Genomic DNA, 17,135 nt, shown 5'->3' with positions numbered 1-17,135 from the left:
GATAGGTCATTCCAGCGATCGGGACAATCGTACACCCCGGACGGGGCGGTCCTCTCGGGTCCAGAGGGACCGGGGGAAAGGGGGGGGGGGCTGCTAGTTGGTGCGTCATTAGGACCTTTACGACAGCCCGCCTCTGTCGGCTGTTAAGGGAGGTTAGGAGGACAGCGCTAAGCCCGGTAATGCCGGAGGTGGGAGAGAGAGGACCTATCCACGAATAGTGTCAATTTCAGACCCGAAACCGGCGCTGGAGGCACCCCCACCCCACCCCACCCCCTGCGCCCGGTCGGGCGGCCCTCACGGTGTTCCACAGCAGCAGTTGTCAGCAGTCTGGACGACTGGAGCGGCTGTGTGTCGTTGCTATGCGAGGGCTGCTGGACAAAGTCGCGCTGGAGTGCCGGCGACGTGCTGTAGGTTCGCACTTTAGTTAGAAGGCAAAAAGTTTAAAAAAATTGAAAAAATTTAAAAAAAAATTAAAACTTTCAAGGGACTTAAAAAAAATAAAGAGACTTTTTAAAATTTCAAAAGAGACTTCAACAAATTTTTAAAAGTGACTTTAAAAAATTTCAGGAGAAAACAGAAGTTTTTTTGTTTTTTTTTAAAAAGGGAAATTTAAGAATTATCTTTAGGAGAAGACGACTGAATATTTAAAAAAAAAATGTTCTGTGTGTGCCCGCAGGTCAAGTTCACGATGGCGGCGCCGGCGCAGGGCAACAAGAACTACATCCCGGTTAGCGACCTGTACGCGCGCAACTTCACGGACACGAACGGCGAGTTCCAGCTGGAGCTGTCCATCGGGCACGTGCGCACCGTGTACAACGCCGACATCCGCGTGCCCACCAACATCTTCGGCGGCGTGGCGGCCGTGGCCACCCACCACTACGGCGGCGGCCTGCACGCCCACGGCGGCTCGCGACACGGCCACCACACCGGCAGCCCCGCGCCACTGCAAGCGCTGCAGACGCCCACCAACGGCGCCAACGGCACGCCCGCCAAGACGCCCACCGCGCCGGCCGGCAGCAAGCTGGAGACGTCGTACTTCACCTTCGGCGGCTTCGACTGGAACCTCAGCATCGTGCCGCTGGCCAAGGAGAGTGAGTGGCCGGACACCCCGTTCAAACCGAAAAACATTTTACAGTGCAGCTCTACAGTCCGGCGTGCGTTGTTGCAGGCGGCAGCGAGGGCCGGATGGCCGTGTACATCAACAGGCTGACGGGCTTCGACCACGCCTGCCGCGTCCGCTACGCCGTGACGCTGGGCGACGGCGACCGCCGCGTCGAGTCCGGCACACTGCAGACCGTCTCGGACACCGAGGGCCGGGCGTCGGGCTGGCACCCGCGCACCCGCATCTCGGACGTCATGCACAAGGTGGGCTGCCAGTGGGCCAGAACACCGGCGCCGCCGGCCGAAACTCTAGACGCGTTTTGAGCTCCAGAGTCGCTGAGCAGGACTCGAACCGAACGTGTGACCCCACCAATGGACTCCTCGTCCTGAGAGCAATCCATTGGTGGGGTCACACGTTCGGTTCGAGGCCCATTCAGCGACTCTGGAGCTCAAAACGCGTCCGGGATTTTGGCCGCCTCCACCGGCCTTCCGGCTGACGTGGCTCACCGTGGCGTTGCAGGGCGTGATCCGGGTGCACCTGGAGATGATGCTGGCCAACACGATGAGCGAGGTGGCCGTGACGTCCATGGGGCTGGCGCCGGGCGCCATGGACGACACGATGGGTCGCCGGGTGGCCATGCCCGTCACAGCGCAGTGCTACGACCGAGAGAAGCAGGCCTGGTCGCTCAAGTCGGACTGCCACTCGGACACCGTGCGCCTGCACATGGTGTACAAGGACGTGCAGCACGTGCCCAGGAACCACCTCAGGTCAGTGCATACTCTCTCTCTCCCCCTCCCCCTCCCCCCGCGCACACGTGGCGTTAACGAACACAATTCGTGGCGCTTGATGAAGTTTCGAGGGATTATCACCCTGTCTGTAATTTGGTTCCCCAAGTGCGTCGTTGGCCGCGAGGGCCGACAGTGGACGCGGTGTGGGCGCGCTGCGTGCGGCGCGGCGGTCCAAGGCCGACCGGCTCACATATTCATGCAAGGCAGGCCGCAGGGCAGGGCAGGGGCCCGCCGAGAAAAATCTACATTCCGACCTGAAAGGAAACGCTGAATGACTGAATGAATGACGGTGCGTGGGCACCGCGGTACAATGAATGAATTTATTTTTTCAAAGAGGGGCAAAAAAAATCTCATTCAACGAACGTTAATGAAAGCAGATGATACTCGTCTGGTTTTCTTATAGGGGGTAGTATGCAAGCTCAATCCAAAGATAGTATTTAAAATTGTGTATGAAACAAGACCAATTGAATACACAGGCCCGAGCAAGCTAGCCGGTGTTGGTAGCCATGCCGAGCTATGGCATGTGGCATTGTTGCGCGATATTCCGCGCCGTGTCAGGCGGGGAGGGATTGTCAATGTACCATTGTTGACGCCCGGTGCCGCTGGCGCTGTACCGCGGAGGGATTGTCGAATTCCGCGCAGGCTGCGCCTCACCGCCAGCCGGCCAGACACACCAGCCCGCCCCGGCAGCCAGCCCCTATTATATTGTTAGGATACGCGCTTGGTTTCTGCACTCGAGAGTAAAAGCACGCTGACACCTTCATGTGTATAGTAGTTTTAAGTGTGTTTCAAGTGTGAAGGTATCATCTGCTAAAAAAGAGAAAGACGGAAGAAAACCGCCCGCAGTGCTGCTCTTTTGGTCTGGTGATGCTTTGGACTTATTTGTGTCCATTTGGCTGACGCTACTCTCGCTTTACATTTTTTTAAGAGAGGAAAAAAAATGTTATGAATTATTCGCGCGTCCGTACTCAAGGCAAAGCAATTACATTCGAAATGTTGGCGCCATTCCCACCCCTCCCCCGGTAATCCACCAGCAGCCTGGCATGCTGGATGGTGACGACGTTTTTCAGTACGACGTGTGTGTGTGTGTGTGTGTGTGTGTGTGTGTGTGTGTGTGTGTGTGTGTGTGCGTGTGTGTGTGTGCGTGAAGCGTGTCAGTGTGGGGCCGGGCCGTGTCAACAGGCCGCGACGGATGCCTTTCCACGCTGAAATTCCGCTCCCCGGCCGATGGACGCGGGACGCGGTACGGACGGCGAAGCACGGAGACAAACCCCGGACTATTCAAATGAAGCGAGGCGATTGCGAGAGAGAGACAGCCGATGCACGCTGCAGCCGTGAAGCGGGCTTATCGTAACGAGCGGCAAAAGAGAGAGAGAGGTCGTAAACAAAGCGGCCATTGGAGTGCCGCTTCCAAGTTGCGCCGCATGTGCGCGCGGATTGTGGGGGGGGGGGAGTCAGCTCGAGTTATATAAGCTGGCCAGTCGACCGGGCGCTAGTGAGTTGGTCATCGCCGCATGGCTGCTGCGTAAATAACCCCCCGTGCCCCCCTCCCAGGGAATTCCGGGTGACCCCACATGTAAGCTGCCCTCAAGTCCCTCTGCCAGCCTGGCCCTCTCACGCCCCCCCCCCCACACACACACACATCATCCCGCACTCGACTTTCCGTTCGGCGAGTGGGTGCCGCGGGGGAAGGGGGAGGGGAGGGGAGGGGGAGGGGTTGTAGACCGAATGGGTCCGGAGACAAAAGACGCCTTGAACGAACACGGCGTTCGGAAATGAATTGAACGCCGGGCCCGTGTGACCTACACTGTCAGGGCGTTCATTTTCACTGCCCTCCCTCGCTTGGACCTTGCTTCATTATTATTTTCTCTCATCAATTATTTAGTCCGTGAGAGAGAGAGAGAAAGAGAGAGAGGGGGGTGGAGGGAGGGGAAATGAGATGGAGAGGGAGACATGCCAGCCAACAACGTGTACTACATGTATGATTGCCCAGTGCCCTGCCCCCTGGCATTTGTGTCGTCGTTGTTGTTGTTTTAGTTCTTGTTTAATGGGAACGCAAATGGATTGGCAAAAGGTCGGGAAGGGCTGAGGCAGGTCAGCACCGCGACGACGCGAAGGTCAAGCCGGCCCGTGTGGTGAAAGCCAGCAGCACCAACAAGAGATTTTTTTAAAAGTTTTTTAAAAAGTATTTATTGGGGGATTCTTATTAACAATTTACGCTTGGAGATGAGTTAGATTTGTCACGAAATTGCGCATGCAGCGTGGTTGTTTTTTACGGTTTGATGTTGTGCCGTGAGTGGGAGGCCGTGTGGTGTTGGCGCGTGCGTGCGAGGTTTTCCCGGGGGACGGCGGCCGGCAAGCCTGATGCTTCGCCATATTTTGAAAGCACCGCAAGATTTTAATTGGCTTATGCGCCACTCACCGAGCGTACAGTGCAGGAGCGCTCGGAGTGCGCAGAGCGAGGCGCAGAGCGTGGCGCAGAGCGTGGCGCAGAGAGAGCGGGTTGAGGAGGAAGATGTATGAAGCAGACGCTGAGAGCCCTGCAACCGGAGTAGCAGCTAGGGGCAGAGTATGAGGTCCAGATATTTCAAAGTCCCACAAGCTCTGTGGTCCATTTTTTTCCGGTGTTCTTTTGCTTGGCGGGGTCGTCTCGACTGGACAATGGCCTCATCACCTTTCAAGAGGCGAAGTGACTCGCTGGCTGAGGTCCTTCGCGGCCTTGGGGGTGACCTTGGCCTCGTCCTGCGGCAGGGCCGGCGGGGGTACAAGGGCCACATGTCCACGTCCACAACCCAGACAGGACTCCGAACCTCCAGGCGCCACCCCGTCAACGAGCACGTCAACGAGCCTCCAGCGTGTTTACAGTGTCCACGGGCAGTCGAGCTGGCGTCGCGTGGCGGCCGGCACACTGGAAGGGGAAGGTGCATCTAAATGCGGACTCGCGCATCCCACAGGAATAGAACGTGGCCTCTGTGACATTCTGCGGCTGCAGCAACGAGGCTGGAACCGGCTGGAACGACCATGGAGTGAGGCTGGAACGACCATGGAGTGAGGCTGGAACGACCATGGAGTGAGGCTGGAACGACCATGGAGTGAGGCTGGAACGACCATGGAGTGAGGCTGGAACGACCATGGAGTGAGGCTGGAACGACCATGGAGTGAGGCTGGAACGACCATGGAGTGAGGCTGGAACGACCATGGAGTGAGGCTGGAACGACCATGGAGTGAGGCTGGAACGACCATGGAGTGAGGCTGGAACGACCATGGAGTGAGGCTGGAACCGGCTGGAACGACCATGGAGTGAGGCTGGAACGACCATGGAGTGAGGCTGGAACGACCATGGAGTGAGGCTGGAACCGGCTGGAACGACGCAGGCTGGCTGGAGCGAGGCCGCGTGGCTCGGCGTGGCTCGGCGTGGCTCGGCGTGGCTCGGCTCCAGGAAAAGGCTTTCCAAGCGAAATGACGGGCCGTACGCGACTGCCATTTTTCATCGGTGGAACCCGCTGTGCCAGAAAATAAGTCAGACGGAGGCGGGAATTGAGAAAGAGGAGGAAGGGGAGGCAGCCTTTGATTGCCCGGGGGCTAAGCGGAAACACACCAGGCATCCCAATAGTTTGTTGCCACAACTGTTTTGGGCTGTGTGGACCATGTAGTTACAAATATTGTCACTGGCTGAGGCGACAAGGTTGACTCGTGTGTTCCACGAAAAGCTGCTTATTTCTAACCTAACCTCTTCAAGTGCACTTTAGCGCAAGATTCATTTCTTTTCAAAAATGGATAATTTGAATTGTTATTTTTATTTATTAGTATTAATTTTTTTTCTCGTGACGCTGGACAGGTACGTGTGCTGGACCGCCTACCTGCTGCGCTACAACAAGGGCCACGTGGAGACGTGCGTGCTGCCCGGGGCGCCCTTCAGCCACTACTACCAGCAGGAGCCCAGCGACGAGGGCATCATCATGGAGACCGACCTCACCGTCAAGGCGGTACGTCCACTGCAAAAAAAAAAAGGCTGACAAGCAACAAGTCAACTTTTCGTTACGACCTCTTCACTTTTTTTTCTAACTATTTTTTATTTATTTTAAATATTGGCAGTGTTTTGTTGACTTAAATAAATTGCTTTGACTTACCGTAAAAAAAATCTGGGACATCAGAACAAATTTCTTTAAAATTTCAAAAAACTGTCGAAAAATTTTTGAAAAAGCGTTTTTGGGTGTGAAGGACACAGCTTCTGCATCGCCGCGCACGCCATCAAGTAGCCGTGTCCTTTCCCCCTCTTCCTCGGTGCAAACAATGACCCCGCCTCATCTCGATGAATAACAAACTTTTGCCCCGAAACCTGACCCATCTCCATATCTGCAATATGGAAATCCAATCCCTCGACCGCGCGCTCAAATTATGCTCGCAAATCCGGCGAAAATCCCGAATATCCCGGGCCGCGTCTACAAGCACGCTGCTAAGCGCGTCTCCGGTCTGCCCCGGCCGAGGGTCCAGCGCGACGGCCCGGCAAAAATGCCCCGCGAAAACGACGCTCGCGCGTTACCAGTGGACTGCCGCGGCCCGCCGCCAGGGACACGGCGGAAAAAGAAGATGACAACACCCCCCCCCTCCTCCCTTCCCTCAAACCACGCGCACCTTTCCCCCAATTAAAACTTAAATTAATGCGCGTTGTCAGCGGAGTGGCAAGCTCGGCAAGCTTATCGCAAGGCCGCAGCGCCGCCGGCTAAATTAGTTTGCCGTGTGACAGTGTAGCGGTGTAACAGTGTAGCGGTGTGTCAGTGGAGCAACAGCGTAGGCGCCAAGGCCGCCTGCCCGCCACTGCCCTTCGCCGCCTCGCAGATCTCTGCCTGTTCAGCGGCGCGTTTGGCCTTCTTTTTCACTTCGTTCTCTCTCTGCTTTGAGCGAGACTTGAAGCGGGCGATGCCGCGGGACACCTTTACGGGTGACGTCATCGCTGAGTGACAAAGTTACAGTGTGAGAGTTGGGCTGCTGGAGCGCCTGCGAGGAACGCGATAGGCAACACGGTGGACACGCGTGGCTGGCGGGCTGGCCTAGCCTCGCGTCCGCAGGCGTTAAGCCCGAAGACCGAAACTCTGGACGCGTTTTGAGCTCCAGAGTCGCTAAATGGGACTCGAACCGATCGTGTGACCCCACCAATGGATTCCTCGTTCGGAGAGCAATCCATTGGTGGGGTCACACGTTCGGCTCGAGTCCCGCTGACTGGGTGTTTGTGCCGCAGCTTCGGGACCCCGGCTGCGAGTACCTGGCCGAGAAGGGCCAGCTCCGCGTCCAGGTGGAGTGGGAGGAGAGCCACATGCTGTTCCAGGCCACGTACCACAAGTACGACGACGTGAGCCGCGTGCACAACATCCAGATGAGGTACGTCACGGTAGGCGAGCGCACTGCGACCCAGCAAGCTGCTTCAAAGGGCCGCGTTCGATCCCCGGCTGGGTCTCCCGCTTTTTTGAAACCGCTTGGAAGCGTTCGGGACAGCGTGGTCCGTGGCAGTGCAGGTTGTCCCGAGGCAGATCGCTCCAATGCGAGTAACTAGCGTCTCTCCGGATCTCCGGCGGGAAGCCAGACTCCACTGGCCGCCCCCGCCGGCGGAGCGCCGGCGCGCAGCCTGCGCGACGCTCGGGGGCGTTCATGTGTCATTATTCCATTTCAGTCAAGCGAGTGCCTTCGTCCCATCCACACGCCAACACGCATGTACTAACACACAGACACTCTCTCACTCCCACGCACGGACAGAGTTGGACGCCCACATTCACAATGTATCACACTCACACGGAGACGCAGTCGTACATGCAGGCTGCTCTCTCTCTGCCCCCCCCTCTCTCTCTCTCTCTCTCTCTCTCTCTCTCTCTCTCCCTCTCTCTCTCTCTCTCTCCATCCACATTCTGTCAAGGCTGTCGTTAATGAAGTCCCGCCCTGCTGGTGAATTAAACAACCGCTCTAGTATGGAACGGAGTTTTGGCGCCAAAGTTGCCGTTTCCGGCGAGTGCTGCGCTGTGCTGCGCTGTGCGGGCCGCGCTGTGTGGAGACTCGTGTGTCGGGCAGGTTCAGCACTGGTCCAACATCCCAGGCTCCAGCCGGCGCGGTCGCTGCTTGCTGTCGGTACACACGCCAGTGGTTTCATTTTGTGTTTGAGTTGTTCTTTTGATCGGGATTCGGGGCTTTCAGGTTTGGTTACAAACTCCTCTCAGCCGGTTTGAACGCTTAAGCGCACCGTAGGCGCGGCAGATGGCAGCTTTTTTAAAAAAATTAAAATTAAATATAAATTTCAAATTTTAAAAATTGAAATTGTAAATTTAAATTTCAAATTTTAAAAATGAAATTTTAAATTTAAATTTCAAATTTTAAAAATTGAGATTTAAAATTTAAATTTTAGCCAACCCGGTGACAGTTGAACCAGAACAACATAGTTTCCTCACCCCGACTTGCAGGCGGGAGATCGTGGCGCTGCAGGCGGAGAACTACTCCCTGGAGCGGCAGCTGTTCAGCTACCAGAAGTCCATCGCGTACGCGCACTCCCGGGGCACCTACAGCGACGACGGAGCCACCCCGGACGGCAGGGAGCGCGACCTGGAGGACGACGAGGACGGCGAGGGGCCGTACTGCGACGAGCGGGCCTACTCCCTCGGGGACCGGTGAGCAGTGCAGAGCAGTGCAGAGCAGTGCAGAGCACAACACCGAACTGACGTCCGCAGTGGGCCAGAGGACCGGTGGAGGTGGTAAAAGTCCCGGATACGTTTTGAGCTCCGCAGTCGCTAAATGAGACTCGAACGGACCCCACCAATGGATTGCTCTCCGAACGAGAATCCATTGGTGGGGTCACGCGGTCGGTTCGAGTCCCGTTTAGCGAGTCCAGAGCTCGAAACGCATTTTGAGTTTTGGCCGCCTCCACCGGTCTTTTGGCCCACTGTGGTCGACCTGATTGACTTTCCTTTGAGTCATGTCTGTTTGGCTGGCGGTGCAGTGCCTGTTCGTCCCCCAGGTCTCTGTCGACGGACACGGAGTACGCCTGAGATCTAGCGCCCGCCTCCTGGGGGCAGGTGCCCCTTGGGGGGCCCCTTGGGGGCGGGTCAGGAGGCAGGCACAGCCTCGGGGGCAGTCCGCACAGGTCGCCCGGGGCGTCGGGACGCAACCACCACCAGCATCGTCGTTCCAACGACTCCACCCACAGCGAGGGGAGGCACAAGGTAGGCCAGGTATTGCCTCACTTCATTCGACAGACTTTCGTCCAACTCGAGTTTTCTGCTGCCGTTGCACCTTTTGTTCATTTTTTTTGTCTCTTCGGCCAAGATTTTTTGAGTGGAACAGAGGAAAAGGGGACTTGTTTTCGATGATGTCAGTTGAATTGTGCTACAATGCATCGTGTTTTGTTTTTTGTTGGTGTTTTTAAAAATTATTTTCGGCAGCTGAAAGGCCGCCAAAAAAAGAAAATTTTTATTGTTTTTCTTTTTCAAATCACCTAGAACCGTCCCAATATAGCGAAACTCTTCCGTCTTTATAGTGTGTAGCTCTCTTACTGCTATTCCTCTTTCTCTTTCCAGCAGCGAATACCCCATTTTGGCCACCCCCCGCCGGAAGGCACGCCGAACCTCTCAGATTACGCAGTGTCCAGTTTGTTTGGGTAACTTTGTCGGAATGAAGGGGCTCATGTCGAGATGAGCGTGTCTTTCTTGCCACCAAGTTTGGAACAGCCCTCCTGGGAACAACTGGCTTGCTGCGACGGTGGCTTCCGGCGTGGGGCAGCCCGGCAGGCCCAGTGAGAAATAGCCGGCTGGGATGTTGTCTAAGCTCTTGTTTTGCCCGAGGAGAAAATAACTTCAAAATGGCGGGAACCTATTGCGTGGCACTCCGTAGCCCGAACACAGCAATGACAGCATTCTCGGTCGGTCATTTTCACTGGGAGGCCGTTCTGAAATACTTTTTCACTTCCTTCTTCCTTCTGTCTTCTGTTTCTGTCAGTGCCTGCTTAGGAAAGGGAAACCGACCTGGCTTACTAAAGCTAATGCTGAGTTCATGACCTGCCGATTAGTTTATCATGACAGTGACGGGATGAAAATGTGGTCAGCAAGAAAACGGAGAACTTGGCACAAATCCGTCTTTTTTTATGCCATGAACGCTGGAAGCTCATTCAAAACTAACAAAAAGGGGAAATCCAAATTCAGAGTCTTGTGTACTTTGGACGTCTTGTTTAACTTTCGGCTCTTTGGTACGCAAGGGGAGTTTCCCGATGAGATGGAAAGTAAACAAATGGACGTTACGGACAACGCGTAGGGAGGCAGTTGTCTTCAACTGTCCGTCTTTTCGTTCTAGTCACTGTGATCAATCGAGTTCATACCCAACAAACTTTCTCCCTCTCATGGCCTCCAGGATCTGCATGCCCCGATTCGCACTCGACTGCACCGCTGAGTCCGATGCACCTGGCCAAGTTATTCTCGCCTTTCATTTAACTTGTTCAATGTTAAACCCTCAGATGGCAGTACTCTGATCAAAAAATAACGTTCAGTAATGTTGTTGACTTTAATGCTGATCTAACTTCACCATGGACCCTTGCCATACTTGTCATTGTGTCATGCTGCAGCTTTTGTTTGGCACGAACAAGTTTTCATTGGAGGCTCTACCAGAAAAGCTTACATGTGTACTGCAGTCATTATTGTGGCCGAGCTTGCCTTTAACTATGCTTCGTCAAGTCCAGCAGTGTTTCTATCTGAAGACTTTGGCTTGATGGTCTTGCTTGGCTGGGTGGGACGTTGTAGTGCACTCCACCCACATCCACTTCCTGACGACTTACTGTTTGTGTAGCGACCAGACATCACCGAACAGTCTGATACAGAGGAGGATCAGGGGAAACGGCGGCAGCACTTCGCGGACTCTCAGGTCCTGAACAGTCCCAGGGGACGTCACGGTACGACATAACCTAACCAGGCAAGGTGTGAACTGCCCGGTCAAACCTTCTATTTCAATCAACAAAGTGTAGAACAAATTCACACAAAGCGCATCAGTTTATTCCAAATGTAAATACGACATCCTGTACTCAAAATTTTTTGGAGTGACCGGGTAGGTCCACGGCCTGTTTAGTCTATTCCATAAATTCGTCTCATAACTTGATTCCTTTCGTGCGATCGCAGGCTGCCTTTGAATGCGCAAGGGCGCCGCTAGACTGGATTCTTGGAAGTGCTAGAATGCTTCTGCTTTATTATTGCGTGTCCGTCGGCTTGGGTGTAAACAGCTTTGCCATTGCCAGCAACGTTTCGAGAAACTTCATTGCGGAGAAAGTGTTAACCCAACAGTGCGATCGAAGCAAAGCATTTCTGCCATATACGAGGTGTTTCGACAAAGTCACACCTGACGGATTTAAAACGCGTTTGAAATAAATTTCTGAATGAAACTGCTCTAATCTTCAACTCCTTATCATGGTTTAAGAACTAAGATCTTGTTTTTTTAGCTTGTGAAGCGTTGACCTGCATGATTTCCCTCTTTTTATCTGCATGGCATGGAACTGAAAGCATGTGTACCCCAATGCAGCGACGTTATGCGCACGTCTTTTAGTAGTAGAAGTTTATCCTTCTCCTTGCGCACTCTGATGCTAACTGACCCTGCACTCTTTTCTTCTTCTGCTACTAAGCAAAACCTTTTTTGGGACTTCTTCATATCTGACATCTCATTTGAGTCCAGCGGTAAACCTCCAAGGTTGATTCTTTAATTGAGTATCGCGGGTTGCATGCCTCTAACTTCCATGTAAGACGACTCTACCAGTAAAGTTATCTTTCTTCTGCTAGAAACAACAGAAGTTACTCTGTTACTCTCGTCTATGGTATCCTGTTTTTATGTTGTTGTTTTTTTTTTCTGAAAGAAGAAAAGGAGTGACGTGCAGTTTGTACAGTTGCAGTTTCTCTCATTTAAGTATTTTACATTGCTGTTTTTATGTGTAAACTTTTCAGATACATTGATATTGGACTTTTTTTGTATTTGAAATGGTAAACTATTCACTCAAATGTTGACTAATATACTTCACGGTAAAGATTGTTTATGAGATAATTTCATCAACTGTCTCTCCCAAGAAATGTGTATCATGCAGGTAAATACACATTCCTTCGTCGTCCAATGTACATAAACCAAATACCCCAGAAATGTCGTCAAACTGGCTGGCATAACTTATTTTTTGCTCTGTAAACATAAAGGCAATGAAAAACGTGAGGTGTGGTGTCTTGTTGCATAACATAATGTGCCCATAACGACTGGTCATAATTCGGAGGGGTATTACCCGATTAGACTGCGCGCTCCATGACTATTCAAATGCATAAGCGTTTGGATTTAGAGCCTACCTTCAGCACAGTTTGACGATGACTTTTACTGGGGATTGTAGAAAAGTGTATTCAACATGGTTTGCATGTGTGATGCGTGTGCCTAGAGAGCCATATCAGACTGCAGGTTAAAGTTTTGTAATATTTTACGCTCTAAAAAAGTTAAAAGTTGGAACTTTTTTAAATTAAAAAAAGATTGTTTTGCGGACAACTTGAATAATGCAAATTAATGAGTTAACTAGTGTTCAACATTTACTGCTTCTGGTCTGGCTGCCGCTTGTAAAAGGATTATTCATCCTTGTAAATACATATACTGTCTGTACATTGCTTCTAGTGTCGTGCCACAGCATCGGTCTTTAATACAGTTCGATTTAGAAATCAGGGACAACGAGATCGTAAAATTTGCACAATATTTCAATTTATTATGAAAACGCGACTGTCCGCATGTAAAACTACATTTTACAAATTAAAGCCAACATTTCAAACAGTTAATTTTACAGAAAATATACGTGAAGTTGCTGCGTGCCAGCTGGATGCAGCGAGGTAACATTCGTTTCACGTACAAAATGCGTTTTCTTGAAAACCAATAAAGCCCAAAATATAATTCGATGCTGTTGCACACTCACCATGGTCACTTGCAGCGAAGTGAAGTGTCGAGGTGTAATCACTTGTAGATATTGTAAAACTGCTAGAATGTTCCGAGAAAAACTCGGTTTTGAAATCATCTGCACGAGACGTTTTCCAAAAGGCGAGGTGGCCGCCGCAATGTCACATTGGCCGTTTCCCAACTAAGTGCCACTGAACAGAACGTAACGGCGGTGGTCTGGCCAATGGAAACATCTCCAGATGTAAGTGGGAAAACGAGGTAAAGGCATGTTCTTTTCTAGCGAACTGGAATATACTAAACGGGGACAATTTTTTATTTGTATTTGCTTTTTTGAACTGTTTCATTAAATCCAATCGATATCTTGCACTGACAAAGCAGTGTCCGTGGCCAACCCTTAATGGTTATAGACCACAAAGCGTTGCCTCAAAACTGTGGTTATTTTTTGCAAAAAAAAAAGGCTCAATTTTGAATTTGCTTGGACAAAGTAAAAGAGTGATCCTGTGCGCTGGAGCAAACGTGCCTCGCCCTCGCCGCGGCTTGCGGGCCTTAGTGCAGTCCCTTCCCGCAGAGAGGATCGCGAGCCAGCAGCTCAAGGAGCGGGCGTCCTTCCATGGAGAGCTGCCGGATGGTGGAGGGGGCCAGCGCGGCCAGCGCGGCCAGCGGCTGGGGGTGCAGCGGAGTCTTGGGCCTCGCACCGAGTCCTCGCCCGTCCTTCGGAGACACGCCACCGTCCATGGCCACGTCCATGGCCACGTGCCCGGGCCAGCTGCGCGTCAACAGCCCCGACCCCAGCATCAGAAGCATCCGGTCGTACCGGCCCCCGGAGACGCGGTCCCCCGACCTCTACGTGCCCAGGTGAGTTTCGTGGACCAGGACGAATTGCAGCTACCTTAGTTAGTTTGAATTAATCCGACTGTCCCTGCAGGAACACCATGGGAATAGCCGAGGCCCTGCCAGCCTCCACGATGCTCCTCTCGTCCGAAGAGGGTCCCGACGGCTCCCCGAAGTCCCCGTCAATATGGGAGGCGCTGGCCGGGTTCGTGTGCTTCCTCGGGGACTTCGTGTCGGTGTCTCGATCGGACAAGCGGAGGAGTCCGAAGAAGAAAGTCACCAACTAAATTACTACCGGCGGACTGTTCACTGACAGCACGCTACGGCTGTGTTAGGAGTGGTTCTGGCGTCAACTGACTGAAATCATCTAGTGGTTTAGAACGCCTCAGATTGACTTCCAATTGAAAAGAGAATACACGGCGCTACGCATCCGGTACCGCTGCAAATTTGAAATCAATTCCGTGTGTATTGCTGAAGACAATCATTTTGTGGTTGGATTACAAAAATGTGTAAATGTAAGGGACATGTTTTTCCCAGTTGCTGTAAGTTGCCGTGTAAAGTGCTCAGTGGACACAGAATATGTATATCGTTTCGTAAGTGTGACAAGACTGTGAATATCGTTCGTCGGTGGAAGAACTTCCTATTTAATGTTACAATTATTGCTTATCTAAAGTGCCGCAGAAATTTTTATCCTCCTAAAATCTAGTAGATTTATTCAGATCTCTAATTTCAGTTATCAATTGCTTCAGACACGATATAGTAAAGAGATCCTTGTCTTCCTATATTTTTCTATTCTTCGAAACTCAGAGAGATACTTATGGTTAGTTTCTTTGCCTGTACTTTACTACGCATTGCAAAATGCTAGAAAAAACGCAAGCTTTTAAAAGTGTTAAAAATAGATGGAGTACTCACCCTGCCTTTCTGCAAGTTCAGAAACCGTTTTGAGCGATGAAAAAGGAAATAAAGAAAGGGCCAGTAGTTTCTCTGGTCCTAAACCGTATCATCTTCCTCGGCAGTTGGCTTGATGGAAGGTCCTCCGTCAATTAATGTACGCAAAAGTATTCTTTTAAGTGCCATGTTCTTTTCAGGTTTATGACTGTCTCCCAAACCCACTTCTTTCGTGAATTTGGCGTAGGGTTGTAAATATACTTTTGGGGGAAAATGTCACAGAGTCACCTTGCTGTTCTTCAATAAGAAGCTACTTTTATACTGTCCCTCCGCATTCTGAGTGGCTATTGTACATATATTACACGAAATTCGTCCACTTTCTGCCCATTCAGAAACGCGTTAAGAATTATTAGGAGTTTTAATTTTTAAAATGTATGTTTTACACCTTAAGCAAGATTTTGACCACTTCACTTTCTGTCCTATCGCCTGTGGCATTATTTTTTGTACCTGTGACAGCAATGACCAGATGAGATGTAATGTAGGGTCCATTCACCTAAATAAATAGGTGGTGCTGGTTGACACACTGAGGGCAGAGGTTAATATCAATATTATGCTTTTCAACTTGACTCTTTAGATGTTAATCCGTAATTCCTTTCATTGAGAATGATTATATTCATTTGGCCTATGCACTTTCTTTGAGTGCTCTTTGAGTGATATTACTATTTTTTTAGCATAGTTATTAACTTTGTGTCTGGCTTTGAATGTCTTAATAACGTTTCGTGCACAAAATTTATTCTTAATAAGCTGTTTGTTTGTAAATAGACTTCTTGTTTGCTATGTGTCTCAAGCTATTGATCTTTGTTGAATATGTTCTGTGTCCAGTCTGACTTTAGCTGAATAGAATAACGTTTAATGTGCGGAACTGTTTCTATCCTCTTGGACCAAGAAAAGGTACCGGCTCCAATACAAGGGAATGCATTTGATGATACACCTAACGAAATAACGATCATAATTAATAATAATTTAGAAAACTGCTTAGACTTTGAGCTTCATATCACAATTTCGGCTCATTCATCAACTTATCATTGCTTATCATTGGCTTATCCCTTGGGCACAAGCAGCGCTTCTGCATTGAAGGTAAAGACGGAGTTGTGTTGAAACACATTCAGTGCTTTGCTGTGTATGATAAGGAGAGTACCATATCCTAGTATCGGAGTCTATCTTTTCTGTTAGATTTTTTTTCTAATCAACTTCTAAAATTCTTCACAAATTTTTCCTTGAATTATGAAGGGTTGTACTCACAAACTTGTACAAAAGAGGTCGCTCTTGGACGATCACAAGTTTGGAGGATGGTGCTGACTTCCGCACACACTGCCAGGAATTTCTTGCAATCATCATCCTGCAAAATTGCTGTTTTAGAAAATTCTTGCAGTGTACACCTTTTTCCTTTAGTATGACTAGACTAAGTGGTCGGTTGGCTCTCGTCTTTAGTTTAGACACTCAGACTCGTTTTTACATAAAATTCACTTAAAAACCGTTGAAGATTTCTACAAAGTGATTTTTATCTCCGTTTTAGAATGTTAAACACACTTGTTTCGAACTAGAGTTACATTTTTTCACTGCTTCTGCATGGTATTTGTCCTTACTCCGGCCCGTGTTGCACTCTTCGTGGGACCAAGTAGTAATCTATTCTTCCATACATATCCCACTTATCATTTACCATTTTTTGCCAAATTGAATCTTTAAGGCTTACATGAAGTTATTTCTGCCTCGAAGACACCATACTTTTTCCGCTTGTGATCGAACATGGCGCCTTCGTCGAAAACCAACATAACTTGTAAATAAATGTATGTAACTCTTTTTCAACTGTGTCACTTTTGTACTGGCTGTACTTTTCTATCGATGATTTTTCTCCTGGTTCAGAAACTTAACAGGTTTCTGTTTGTACATTTGATCTTATAGTTTGTAAATAGATATATTGCTTTGTTGTTAATAAACCGAAAATAAAGAAAGCTGGGAGTGTTGTTAAAACACTTTTTACTAACGTACTTGTAGTCGCAAAACTACTCTCAAGCTGATCTGTTGCCAATTTTTACCTGGAATAATGTGACTGACAGTAAAAACGTGCGTTTCAAAAGCAGCGCTTTTGTAAGCCATCTCCCACTTACTTTGGTATAATAGAGAGTTGCGCCAAAGTTATATCACAGTAGTTTGCTGATCGAACAAGGGGGTGCTTTTTTGCCCAAATTTTATCTAGGCTTCAAATAATGACTTCCTCTGTTTAGCCTTTTCTTCAAATAAAATTGTTTGAAGTTATGTCGAACCTTCATTTTTTTGCCAAGGGTTCATATTCTAATTTTATTTATTTCACCAGTTTAACTGATTTCTGTGAGAAAGGCACAGTTGTTGAGCTTGCAGCTTTGTGTGTTTGAAAGCACTGATCATTCTTGTCGCCTCTTTGATATAATGTTTAGAACCTACGTTGGGCAATATTCCATTCGAGCACTCTCCGCGACGGAGTTCGTATTCTCTTCACTGTTCAAAATGCGTCGTTTTATATTTGAACCTTGGATCTTCAATGTCTAAGAAAAATAAAATCTAAA

At 50.0% G+C, this 17,135-nt stretch overlaps 1 protein-coding gene across 5 annotated transcripts in view; it reads left to right on the top strand.

Annotated features, from left to right (window-relative positions):
- The window catches only part of LOC117648081, a 29,554-nt gene extending 15,678 nt beyond the window's left edge, over positions 1–13,876 (top strand). Inside the window, exons 4-13 of one of the 5 annotated variants that reach the window (XM_034390280.1) lie at positions 677–1,091; positions 1,169–1,365; positions 1,622–1,869; positions 5,729–5,876; positions 7,130–7,269; positions 8,337–8,540; positions 8,888–9,092; positions 10,705–10,807; positions 13,382–13,668; positions 13,739–13,876. In XM_034390280.1, coding sequence (XP_034246171.1) covers positions 677–1,091; positions 1,169–1,365; positions 1,622–1,869; positions 5,729–5,876; positions 7,130–7,269; positions 8,337–8,540; positions 8,888–8,918 — 1,383 coding nt within the window. In that variant the 3' untranslated portion in view covers positions 8,919–9,092; positions 10,705–10,807; positions 13,382–13,668; positions 13,739–13,876. Of the gene's footprint in view, positions 1–676; positions 1,092–1,168; positions 1,366–1,621; positions 1,870–5,728; positions 5,877–7,129; positions 7,270–8,336; positions 8,541–8,887; positions 9,102–10,704; positions 13,669–13,738 lie in introns of all 5 variants that reach the window. The other 4 variants (XM_034390281.1, XM_034390278.1, XM_034390284.1 and 1 more) reach the window with 4 other exon arrangements.
- Positions 13,877–17,135: the final 3,259 nt, after the last annotated feature.

The sequence above is a fragment of the Thrips palmi genome, unplaced genomic scaffold, assembly GCF_012932325.1.
Source record: "Thrips palmi isolate BJ-2018 unplaced genomic scaffold, TpBJ-2018v1 HiC_scaffold_3, whole genome shotgun sequence".
NCBI lineage: Eukaryota > Metazoa > Arthropoda > Insecta > Thysanoptera > Thripidae > Thrips > Thrips palmi.
Note: the sequence above shows the minus strand (reverse complement) of the source record. Positions and strands in the feature narration are given on the sequence as shown.